General features: G+C 39.0%; 1 protein-coding gene across 5 annotated transcripts in view; it reads left to right on the top strand.

Annotated features, from left to right (window-relative positions):
- The window catches only part of Fmn1 (formin 1), a 368942-nt gene that overhangs the window by 172055 nt on the left and 183310 nt on the right, over positions 1 to 13577 (top strand). For 4 of the 5 annotated variants that reach the window (XM_085834577.1, XM_029474561.2, XM_085834578.1 and 1 more), the window contains one exon: positions 10979 to 11790. In XM_085834577.1, the coding sequence (XP_085690703.1) occupies positions 10979 to 11790 (812 nt within the window). Of the gene's footprint in view, positions 1 to 10978; positions 11791 to 13577 lie in introns of those variants that run through there. The other variant, XM_085834579.1, reaches the window with a different exon arrangement.

The following is a 13577-nucleotide window of genomic DNA, read 5'->3' as shown; positions in this document are numbered from 1 at the left end:
CTCTTTCCTTATCTGGGAAATAAAAAAAATTAAAGCCAGTGTTCTGATTGTTGCCAAAATTACACACATTAAGTGGTATATATTACTACTCACCACTAATATGGAGTTACTTTGGTTAACTTACTATTTTGTTAGTCATTTGATAACCATTCAAAATGGTATTGTGGAAGGAAGATGAGTCTTGCTACCTAAAAGGATTCCAATTCTTTTCTGACCATTTCCCAGTCCTGGGCTCTGGTACAGGTTGGAGCATCACCCAAAAGCTGTGCTTCCCTGAATTACAAGAGCTAGAATAAGGAAATGAGGAGTCATGGCGGTGTGCTCAGCTTTCCTTGTTGGTTTCTTTCCTTGCACATATCCAGTATCAGCATTGCTTTCATAGATAGCCCATGTATTCACTCTCCGGCATTTCATGTATTGGGATCTGCTCCCACATCAGCCTAAGTGAACTTTTCATTGCTTTGAATGTTCTTTGCCACTCCCCCTTTGCCCCCATGCTGTCTCTCTCATTCTTAGTAAGTTCTCATTATGGTGATGTATCAGATGTGCCTCATGTTTCGGAGTGTCCCTGAGATGCCCTTTTGGTTGTAACTTGATGTGCTTTTATTTCTGATAAGAAAAAAAAAATTACTGATAATAGTTAATTAAAACCAGCTATTGGCAATTTATGCCTTTTTACAAACCCAATGCCATTCTTTTCATTGATAGAGACTTTTGATTTTACTGTGGCTAAGGTAGGACAGTTAAATAAAGGGCAGTTGTGGAGTTGGTGTGGCTATCAAAATGAAACACAAGAGAAAAACCCAGTCGACCATATTCAGTACAGTAGGAGCACCATCTTCTGGCCTTACCAAAGCACTCCTTGAGAACGCAATCTCATTCGTTTCCAGCCTTCCATGTCTTTCATGGTCCACTTTCCTTGGCTTCCTTTTCCTCTGCTCCCCTCTGTTTACACTGTGCTTCTCTGAAGTAGTGAAGCCTTTCTGTCCTTCTGCATAGTCCCTGGCAACTATCTAGCTTTCCCCCAACACAAGGATGGAGAATTTGGATGCATCCCTTGAAAAGCCTAACTTGCTTCAGTCACATAGCAGGTAACCTGACTTTTTACTGAGCTGGCAGCACCAATGGGAGACAAGGCTTATAACAACAGCAAAATGTTAATGGATCGCTTTTTCCCACTGTGCTGGCTCTAACCTGATGTCTGTCATCAGGAGGCATTTTTCCACCTTCTCTTTGACAGACATGCCGGTGGTGGAGACCAGACAAGTAAACGTCTCCTTCTGTTGCTTGGGTTTCAGTACAGTGTGTTCTTTCGATGATATCTCTGAAAGGTAGTACTATGGAGGATATTAAAAAATAATGAGGATTTGGTAGGGGAAGGGAAAACCAGGCCCAGAGGAAACTGGGGGCATTGTGTAGAGCCCAACTCCTAATCAGATTAGAATCACAAATGTGATTCAGTTCTCACTGATGTGGGGATAGCCTTGGAGTATACTATACAGAGCACATGTATCTACATTGTATATTTTGAACTATTGAAACAACACAGTCAACACTAACTTTGAGAAATATGTTCATTTTAGAAATTGAGTTTTCTAGACCAGGGAACAGATCAGAAGTGATGTCATCATGTCTGTTAAGAGTTTGCATCAGGGACAGGGTGGTGTCCCAGTTGCAGGCTCATCCCAGTTGCAGCCCTCACCCCCACTTTCAATGCCCCCTGTAGATTTCACAGATCATCCCCTTCTGACTTTGCAGAAATCAGCACCTAGACCTATAATCACCTCAAACTCAGATGCCTAGGTACCAGCATAAAAATATAATCAGTAATAGCCAGGGCAATGTGTCACCACTAGAGCAGGCCCTGAATATTCCAACATAGCAGAAGCACACACACAAAAATACCTTAAACCCTCCTATATGAAGATGATAGAGGTCTTTAAAGAGGAAATGAACAAATCCCTTAAAGAAAGCCAAGAAAAAACCCAAGTGAACAGTTGAAGGAAATGAATAAAACTGTTCAAGACCTGAAAACGGAAATAGAAGCAATAAAGAAAAAACAAACTGAGGGAATTTTGGAAATACAAAAATTTAGGAATTTGAACAGGAACTATAGAGGCAAGCTCACCCACAAAGTACCAGAGATGGGTAAAAGAATCTCAGGCATTGAAAGTGCAATAGAAGCATATTGGTCAAAGAAAATCCTAATCTAAAAAATTCCTGGCACAAAACATCCAGGAAATCTGGGACATTGTGAAAAAAACCAAATCTAAGAATAATAGGAATAGAGGAAGGAAAAGATTCCCAGATCAAAGGACCAGAAAATATTTTTAACAAAATCATAAAAGAACATTTTTTTCTAACCTAAAGAAGGAGATGCCTATAAAGGTACAAGAAGCATACAGAACAACAAATAGATTGGACCAGTAAAGAAAATCCTCCTGCCACATAATTCACAAAACACTAAACATACAGAACAAAGTAAGGATATGAAAAGCCCCAAGGGGAAAATACCAAGTAACATATGGAGGAGGACCTGCTAGAATTACACCTGACGTCTCAATGGTGACTCTAAAAGTCAGAAGGGCCTGGTCAAATGTGTTGCAGATGCTAAGAGACCACAAATGCCAGGCCACACTACTATACCCAGCAAAACTTTCAATCACTGTGGGTGGAGAAAATAAGATATTTCCTGATAAAGTCAAACTTAAATAATATCTGTCTACAAATCCAGTTGTACACAAGGTGCTAGAAGGAAAAGTCCAAACTAAGGAGGTTAAATACATCCATGAAAACACAGGAAATCATTTAACACTAGCAAAACTAAAAGAAGCACACACACACACACACACACACACACACACACACACACACACTAACAACAACAACAACAAAATAGCAGGCATCAATATTCACTGGTCATTGATATCTCTCAATATCAGTGGTCTCAATTCTCCAATAAAAAGACACAGACTAACAAAATTAATGAGAAACCAGAATCCATCTTTCTACTGCCTCCAAGAAGCATACCTCAATGTCATGGATACACATTACCTCTGGATAAAGCATTGAAAAAAGCTATACAAATCAAATAGGTCCAAGAAGCAAGTTGGTATAGCCATTTTAATAGCTAACAAAACAGACTTCAAACCAAAACTAATCAAAAGAGATGGGGAAGGACACTTAATACTCATCCAAAGAAGAACTACAAAGATGACATTTTAATTTTTAACATCTATGTCCCAAACACAGAGACACTCACTTTTATAAAAGAAACTCTACTGTAGCTTAGATAACGCATTGACCCTCACACACTGATAGTGGGAGACTTCAATACCACACTTGCCTATAGACGGGTCATGGAGACAAAACTAAACAGAAATACTGGAATTAACAAATGTTAGTTATAAACCATATGGACCTAATAGATATTCACCCAAACACAAAAGAACATATCTTCTTCTCAGTACCTCTGGGCACTTTTTCCAAAATTGATCACATACTCATGAAGCAAGTCCAAACGAATACGAGAAAATTGAAATGTATCTTATCATCCCACTGCAGATTAAAGCTGGGCATCATCAACAGCATCATCAACAGCATCATCAACAGCATCATCAACAGCAGACACAACAGAAAGCTTAGAAACTCATGGGAACTGAACAACTTTCTGCTCGATGAAAAAATGGGTGAAGACAGAAACATAGATATTAAACACTTTCTAGAATTCAATGAAAATGAATGCACAGCACACCTAAACTTATGGGACCGGAATGGAAGCAGTGCTATGAGGAAAATCCATGGCATTAAGTGCCTACATTAAAAAAAAGGACTGATCTCATACTGGCACCTGAAATCTCTAGAACAAAAAGAAATAAGGATGCTCAACAGTAGTTGATAAGCAATAATCAGATTGAGAGCTGAAATTAATCAAATAAAAATATAGAGGACAGTACAATGAATCAGTGAAACAAAAGTTGGTTCTTTGAGAGAAAGAACAGACAAACCCTTATCCAAATTAGCTATAAGGCAGAGAGAATATCCCAAAATAAATAAATAAGAAATGAAAAGGGGGGCCACAACAACAGACACCAAGGAAATCATAAGGACTTACTTAAAAAAGATGTGTTCCACCAAATTGGAAAATGGGCAACTTGATACATACTACTTTCCAAACTTAAATCAAAATCAGGTAAGTACTTTAAACAGACATATAAACCTATTGAAATAAAACCAGTGATTAAAAGTCTCTCAAACGAAAAACCCAGGGCCAGATGTTTTTAGTACAGAATTTTACCAGACTTTTAAAGAAGAGTTAGTACCAACACTCCTCAAATTATTCCACAAAATAGAAACAAAAGAACAACTACCCAACTTGTTTTACGAGGCCACAGTTACCCTGATACCTAAACCACATAAAGACTCAACAAAGAAAGAGAATTACAGACCAATTTAATGAATATAGATTTAAAAGTTTTCAATAAAATACTAGCAAACTGAATCTAAGAACACATCAAAGAAATCATCCACCATTGTCAAGTTGGCTTTAGCCTAGAGATGCAGTGATGGTTCAGTATATGAAAATCAGTAAATGTAATTCACCATATAAGCAAGCAATAAGAAAAATATCCACATAATCATCTCATTAGATTAACTAAACAAACAAACAAACAAACAACAACAACAAACCCAAACCCAAAACCAAAACCAGTAGCCCTTCAAAAAAGAAATTGAAGAAACTATCCAAAGAAAAATTCCCCATGCTCATAGATCAGTAGGACTAACACAGTAAAAATGGTCATCTTACCAAGAACAAAAACAATCTACAGATTCAATGCAATCCCCATCGGAAATCCAACTCAATTCTTTACAGAACTTGAAAGGACAATTTTCAACTTCATATGAAATAACAAAATACCTAGGATAGCTAAAATAATCCTGAACAATAAACAATGAACAGGTATCACCATCCCTGATTTCAAGTTGTACTACAGAGCTATAGTGATAAAAACTATGTGGTATTAATATAAAATAGACACACTGATAAATGAGATCGAATTGAAGGCCCAGACATAAATCCACCCATGTATAGACATCTGATTTTTGATTATGAAGCCATAAATACACACTAGAAATAAGAGAATGTCTTCAACAAATGGTGCTAATCAAATTGGATATCTGCATGTAGAAGAATCCAAATTCATCCAGCGTAAAACTAGATATATTAAACCTGATAGAATAGAGAATGGGAATAGCTTTGAATGAATTGGCATAGGAGACAGATTTCTGAACAGAACACTGTTAGCATAGACACTAAGATCAATAATTAGTAAATGGGACCTCATGAAAGTTAAAAAGCTCAGACAGGCAAAGGACTCTGCCAAAGAAAGTAGCAGGCTACAGCATGGGAAAATATTTTTACTGATTCCATACATTATAAAGCACTAGTATGCAAAGAACTCAAACTTAATATTTAAAAATCCAGTTTAAAAAGTGGTACAGATCTACATAGAGAGAATTCTCAATAGAGAAGTCTCAAATGATTGCAAACAACTTAGAGAAATATTCAACCTGCTTAGCCATCAGGGACATGAAAATCAAAACTACCTTAAATTTCCATATTACTCCTGTTGGAATGCCTAAAATCAGTAAGGCAAGCAACAGCTCATGCTGGCAAAGATATAGAGCAAAGGGAACATGCCTCTATTGCTGATGGAAATGTAAACTTGTATAGAAACTGTGGAATCAATATGGTGGTTCTTCAGAAAATTGAGAATCTATCTACCTCAAGTCCTAGCTATACCACTCTTGGGCATATACCCAAAGGAATCTACAGCCTACTAAAAGTTGCTCAACTATGTTCATTGTGGCTTTATTTATAATAGCCAGAGACCTAGATACCTCTCAACCAAAGAATAAAGAATATGTGGAATATTACTGGACTGTTCAAAACAAAACTGACATCATGAAATTTTCAGGCAAATGGGTGGGATTAGGGAAACGTCATTCTGAGTTGAATGATCTAGAGCCAGAAAGACAAACATGGTATATACTCACTTGTACGTGGATGCTAGCTGGTAAGGAAATGATAACCATGCTACGATCCAAAGACCTGAAGACATTACATAAAGAGGAGGGCTTGTTGGGGGGAGGGGTCCGTGTGAGAAAAAAAAAAGAATCTGCATCAATCTCATAGTGATGGCTGATAACTGACACTCTGAGGTCTTGAAGTTTATGCTGTATAGAAGACGATTATAAAAACAAAGGGAACTTCATGCTTATTTATTAGAGTTTCATCCGTAATTGGGTAGGAATACAGAAGCTCAGGTGAATACTTAAAGGCGAATCAATGACTCAATTCAACTCACTAAGCATTTGTGGATATTTCACTGGCCAAATGCTATGTAATATTCTGAAAGTTTAAACATGCATAAGGCATGGTTCCCAACTGCCTAGGGCCTGTAGATTTGCAAAGAGGATAAGCATAAAGGACGATTATACAATTCTTACCTAGAAAGTTCTTTGGCAATGCAGACAATGGAAAATTTATGTCTAGAAGAACCAAGAAAAAAGCTCAGCTGAGCTTGTGTGAATTTTTCCTAGGGCCTTCAGTGAGTGGAAATAAGAGATTGAAGGCATTGATGAGGTAGTATGTAAGCAAGTGGGATGTGGGAGGTGATCATGCATTCAAATGCAACTTGGGGAATGTATATGTATATGTCTGAAAAAATAGACAGAGGCCAACTTTACATGAGTTATGAGTACCATGTAAAGAATTTAGTGCCTCCTATGTAAAATTACTTGTGTAAAATTTCAACATGAATAATAAATACCTTCCTTATTGGGACATAAGGAAAGGTCATCAGAAGGCACTAGTACCATGGTGTCATATTATCTGTGTTAGATCAGATTGAAGATGAACAGTTGCTGTTGGCTTCAGCTCTGGCTCCCATCAGAACCTCTTAGGGAGTCTGAATACTGCTGGTACAAGGGAAAGTCTGTAACAATGGGCCTGACCAGTATCTTCTACAAAGCTCTCTGGATGCTTCTGATGAGGAGCAAGTTTGAAAACCTTTTCTTGGACTAACAGAAATAATGTTGAAGAAAGAAAGCAGCTTGATTTAATTGGGATTGCCTTGTTGATGGTTGTGCTTTTGAAGGAGATAGGTATAGATTAACAGACTCTTGTGGATTCCCTGTTCAAGTAAAGGAGAATCCCCAAATTATAGATGTATTATGTCTCATTCATTTAGTTTTATTTGTGGCTTGGGGTTCTGCAGGCCTGGGCATGATGAATCATAAAGAGAACCAGGATCCCAGAGAAGAATTGTCTAAGAGTAAATGCATGATTATCAATTGAAGTTCTGCTTGGAGCCCCACTCACAGAATCTGTGAATTCATTATTTGCCTTCTCATTTAGGCACCCATCATGCCAGTGAATACAGTTTTGTAGAACCTTTTTGTGGAGTCTACACAGTGGCTAATCTGCTCATGGTAATCTTTCCTTAGGTGTTTGCTGCAAAGAAAAGGAATCCAGAGAAGACAGTATTTTTATGAAAGAACATGAGCCTGGGAGAGACAAGGAGTTATATAAGACTGGATTCCAGGGCACATCTCAGCAAGGGGCAAGAACCCAAAGTGCTCAAAGGAGGCAGAAAAGCTATCAGAGGAGAGATCCAGGCTAATTTTTCCATACAGGTCTGCAAGTAATAGCTAAGTATTAGAAGAGTCTTAAGGAATAAAACACACAGATTTGTTTATGAGAAAAGTCTTCCAGGAATCAGAGTTAGTTAAATTGATGTTGTCTAAAACAAAACATAAAACAAGCAAATAAAACAAGGTAGATTTTTAACCATTGTCCTGATTTTAAAAAAAGAAGAAGAAGAAATAGGGGGAGGAAGAGAAAGGCATAATGGCATGGAGAAAAACAAAGCACTAAGTCAGAAATTGAGAGAAACAAGGAGCCCACAAGGTGCACAGACAATTCCAGATGACATGAGATGAATTTCAGATGGAAAAACAAACTGTAGTTGCCATGAATGTACTGGGATTCAGACTTGTGGAGTCTGTGGTGGTTGGTTAAATAGGCAGATATATTAATCTAAAAGGTAGATCACAGTCTCAAGGTAGTAATTTAGAACTTGCCAGTAGATCATTGAATGGATTTTACTTGTCATTTGATACAGAAAACATTACACAGAGTATAATGTGAGGAAAAGAATAACAGAAAGATGCCCGATGGATCTAAGGAATGAAGGGGGAAAGGATTCTGGGGCTTCCTGGAGAGAACAGGGAGGTAGGAGGAACAATACCTGTGTGGGAGGAGTGTGCGATGGAATTATGATTCCAGGGAAGTTCAATTACAAGACACCAGCTTCCCGAAACACAAATAGGACAGGGGAAATCCACTGAAAAATGCTGGCTAAATCCCGTGAGTTCTCATAGAACAGAAGACAGAAACCAACTGTAATTTGGCCACAAGTAAATAGATGAGAAAGCAGACAAAGCAAACACTGGGTGACTTTTTAATGTCCCCTCCCCCTTGAGTTTTTACCCCTAAAAGCTCTGCTGTGAAGGAAAAGAAGTTGGTGAGGAAAAACCTGACAGCTAGAGGAGTTTAAAGGGTGCTTTTGAAATATGGGGCAGGATAGATAGGACATTGCATTGAGAATCATGTATAGTGAGTTCAAAACACATGGATGTGGTCATTGGCCTCTGCCATGTCTGGCATTGCAAAGGGCAACAGCAGTGGCATTGGACTTGCACAGTACTTTGTTCTAAATGTTCCTTAACACCTTACTGTACAAATGGGGGTTCTGCCAGGTAATCCCGGCACACGTCTATAATCCCAGCATTCGGGAGGCAGAGGCAGGTGGATCTCTGAGTTCAGTACCATCAGTGCTACAGAGAAACCCTATCTCAAAACAAACAAACAAACCAAATGGGGATTCATTTACGTATCATGGCTGCTTTGGGACGTGGCTATACAGACATTAACCTGCCCAATTTGTCTTCCTCCTATTTCATTAAGCTTATGCATTAAACTCTGCTTCCAAAACAATATTTAAGAACATGCATTGCCAGATTTGACTGAGAGGTGAGACCTGGGCCTTTACTTATAGATGTCACTTCGTTATCTTACGAAAGGGAATCTCTTCAGAATTTGTATCTTTATAGTTATTTCATAATCTGCAGGAGGTTGAACTCTTACTTGACTCAGCAATACTTGTGAATGACTCAGCAATACTTGTGAATGCAAAGCAATACAAGAACTAGTCTTGAAAATGAGTTTGGTGGGGGACACCAACATGAAGTTATTCTGTGGAGACAAAGTTAAGGCAGTCACAAACATTAAAGGAAAATGTTGGTGAGTGAATCAGAGTAGAAATCACAGTAGGATGTAGGTGGAGAGAGAAATGAGGGATCTGGAATGATGCTGAAGCAAAAATAACCCTAACCACTCAGTTGGATGAACTTTGAAGCTGCTGGCAGGCACTTGGTCGTAGAACACATTTGTAGTGTAGTGATTACATTGATGGCTTCAGCTTTTCCTAGTTTTATGTTCTCATTCAACCAATGTGCTATTTGAAAGTTTCAAAAATAATTAACAATTTAGAAACCTTTTATTTTACTGTTACCATTATTAGCACCAACACAAGTTTCCTGATTTACGAGAGGCATCTCATTTTATCATTAAAAACAAAGCAACACAAACCAAAACAAACGAAAAACTAGAAATAACTCAATGTTGTCTTTTTACAACCAAAGGAACAGGCTGGGCTAAGGTCACAGACCTAGACAGCAGGAAAGTTTAGACCTGGAACAAATAGTGTGAATCCATTCTTCGTGCTGCACATTTTAGTGCCTTAATCTCTCTACTTCCTTCAGAGATTCTCTGGAGCTACCATGCCTAAGAACGGGACAGTTATCAATTTAAAATTTTAGTCTCTGTATTCTCCTAGTATTTGGGAATTGGTTTGTCAGAATCAATATTCGGAAAACTTGAACTTAACAACAAAACAAAACAAAACAAAAAACAAAACAAAACAAAACTAAAAACAGTTCAAATGTATCTCAATGGAAGCAGAAAAGCTCCCCCTTTTTAATTTCACCTTGCTGACTAGATTGTTAAATACATTTCTTTAACACTTAATGTTAAAGGGTTATATACATCCTTGTCTGTAGCTTCTATTCTAGATATTTGTAGGCTGACGTTATTCCAGAGAATCACTTGATAGCCATTAAGCAAGGCTCTTGAGGCAGGGAGTGTACATGTGATTTTATCTATCTTTCTTTCTAATACCATGCTCACTACTGGGGTACAGAAATATGGACAGTATTCCACTGATGTCATCTGGTGGAGCTAATAATCTGGGTGCAGGCCAGCAGAAAGAAACAGACACACACAGTGACCTTGGTCAGCTCTCATCTGGAAACTTAAAAACCAAATAGACATGATAAAGTAGCATTGCTCATCCCGATGCCTCCTGTTTCTGCAGCAGTGCTATGGAAAGCTGGTGGGGACCCTCTCTAAGGAGTACAGGGTACAGCAGCTCCATCCCAGCTTGAGTTCTGAACTGCCTCCCTGGCTCCGGCTTTTCTTTTTCTCAATCCACACCAAAAGCTGTAAATGATATATTCAAGCCTCCCCAGACCTCTATTAAATTAATTTCTTCTGCATTTGATATTAAAACAGAGTGGGAGTTCTTAAGTAGATTTGCTCTAAATATTAACCCAATGGCAGGAATCTTCCACGAGTTCAGATGGAGATTACCCAATGGCCCCTAGATGTTTGTTCTCTGGAAAATACTGAAATAAAAGTTTATACCCTTTTGGATTCTTGAACAAATGTCTCCATTTCTTTACATTATATGGGCCATTCTTTAATGGTAAATTTACACATTCACAGTACTATTGAACATCTATTCCGAGTTTGTTATCATTAAAGTCTTACTTTCCTATTTTTTTTCCTCTCCAGGCTCAGTTTGAACTCAAGACATTTCACATCCGAGGTGAGCACGCATTAGTAACAGCAAGACTTGAAGAAGCCATTGAAAATCTCAAGCAACAGTTAGAAAAGCGCCGGGGAGGATGTGAAGAGATGAGAGATGTGTGCATTTCCACAGATGATGACTGCTCTCCAAAGGCCTTCAGAAACGTGTGCATCCAGACAGACAGAGAAACCTTCCTCAAGCCCTGTGATGCTGAAAGCAAAGCAACCAGAAGCAGCCAGATAGTACCCAAGAAGCTGACTATCTCCTTAACCCAGCTCTCTCCCTCAAAAGACAGCAAAGACATCCACGCCCCACTCCAGACAAGAGAAGGCACCTCCTCATCTAGTCAGCAGAAGATATCCCCTCCAGCTCCCCCCACGCCACCACCACTCCCTCCACCTCCCATTCCTCCACCTCCGCCCCTCCCACCTGGACTTGGACCTTTGCCTCCAGCACCACCCATACCACCTGTGTGCCCTGGGTCACCACCGCCACCTCCTCCACCTCCTCCTCCAACTCCCGTGCCTCCAAGTGATGGACCACCACCACCACCACCACCACCACCACCACCACCTCCTCCACCACCACTTCCTAATGTCCCAGCTCTTCCTAACAGTGGAGGTCCTCCTCCTCCTCCTCCTCCTCCACCACCACTAGGACTTGCACCCCCACCACCTCCTGGACTGTCCTTTGGACTCAGCTCTTCTTCCAGCCAGTGTCCTCGTAAACCAGCCATTGAGCCCAGCTGTCCTATGAAACCTTTGTATTGGACTAGAATACAAATAAATGATAAGAGGTAAGCTCTCCCTTGACCCACTATCAGTTACAAATTCACAGGATTCATCCCAAGCAATGCTTTATTATCCATAGTTCAGTATTTACATTGGGTAGCACCCATTCTCAAATATAATATGATAAATGCTTTGGATACACAAGCTTAGAGCATCTTGGGGAGATTGTCTTTTCCAGGTCCTCTAGGACAAGGAGTGTGTTAAGGATTAGATTGCTCTGCATTGTTCCCTTCATGGACTGTAGAAGAGTCCAGGTCTAGCTAAGCTAGGGCCCTCTCCAACACCACTGTATTAGTTGAGTAATTATAAGAAATATGGAGCAGAGTCTGCACTGTTGGTTCACTGAGGATTCCTACAGTATATTTTATGATAACATCTCTTAATTTTTGATAACCAGCCTTGTGGTCTTGTGTTGGTCATATTTTTTTTCACTCACTATGATGCGTACCTTAGGAATATGTGGAAGAATTTATTTTGGCCTGTGGTCTCAAATTTCAGTCTATCATGGCAGTAAGGGTGTGGCACAGTGGAGTTGCTCATCTCTTGGCCAGGAAGGAGAAAAACAGAATATAAAATCTGGGCTATGAGCCTATGGGATGATGTACCGATATTCAGGGCTGATCTTCCTACCCTTGGTTAATTCTCCCTGGCAATGTCCCTATAGACATATTCAAACATATGCTTCATTAATCTCTTTGAGGCTTCTTGGTGAATCTATATATTTAATAGTTATGTATGCTTTTCATTATTTATTAAAACACTGAGACTTGGCTTAGTTATTTATTGTTTAGATCATAAAAGAGTCTTAAAATATAGCACCCCACTTTGAACTCTGGTTCATAAGACTTCTTTTACGTGTGTATTTCCTTATTGGCCTTCAGAGAACATACCCGAGTGTGGCCAGCTGACGTGGAGAGTACCTTCATCTGTATATGTTATTAAGCTGGGTCTGTAAGGCAGAAAGTCATGTTGACTTGGAAACTTCCATACAAAAAAGGTACAGTTAGGTTTCCTGCTTTCTGAATCTCTCAAAAGGACAATGAGAAAGATTTTGACTCATTTCTTGGCCACATTCTAGTTTTGAAATTTATTTGTTTGCAAAAAAATGTATAATAATAACAACAACAATCATTTTAAAACTACATTTCTAAGGTTATTCCCCAATTCAGAATTCTCAGGATTATGTAAAATTTTTCTTAGAGAAGGGAAGATAATGAAACAAAATAACATATAGTTCATAATTACAAAAAAATGGAAATAAAAACATGGAAAACACTCTAAGAGTAGGGGAAATACCACCAGGCTAAGCATGTGACTAACCAAGCTACTGGCATACTTCATACTGTCCTTAGTCGTCTTGCCAAAAATAAGGGTCAGGAGTTGACATGTGGAAATTTCTAGATATATTGATGCAGTGCTGATGAAAGTGCTGTATAATTTCCCAAATGAATGTTTGGTTGTTGGGTTTTTTTTTTTCCTTTTTAATAGACGAGCTGTTCCTAAAATAGTTCCCAACACTAACACTGAAGTGCTAGCATCCCATTTCTCATTTGAGATTGGGATATTTCCTAAAAGATGATTTCCCAGAACATCTGAGTTGTGTTTCTTTATTAGTGCTCTCAAGCCATTTCACAGTCACCCTGCACTGATGGGTCCCACCTGTGAGCCCTAGACTCGTGTGTCTTGGCAGCACATGTGACTGTCTCACACCTGTTTCTCACTTGCATGCCTCACTCCATTGCCCAAGAGACTCGATGAGCATCGAGCGCCTTAGACATAGCATCATAAAACT

This window comes from Mus caroli, unplaced genomic scaffold, assembly GCF_978045245.1.
Source record: "Mus caroli unplaced genomic scaffold, Mus_caroli_1 scaffold_2, whole genome shotgun sequence".
NCBI classification, from domain to species: Eukaryota; Metazoa; Chordata; class Mammalia; order Rodentia; family Muridae; genus Mus; species Mus caroli.
Note: the sequence above shows the minus strand (reverse complement) of the source record. Positions and strands in the feature narration are given on the sequence as shown.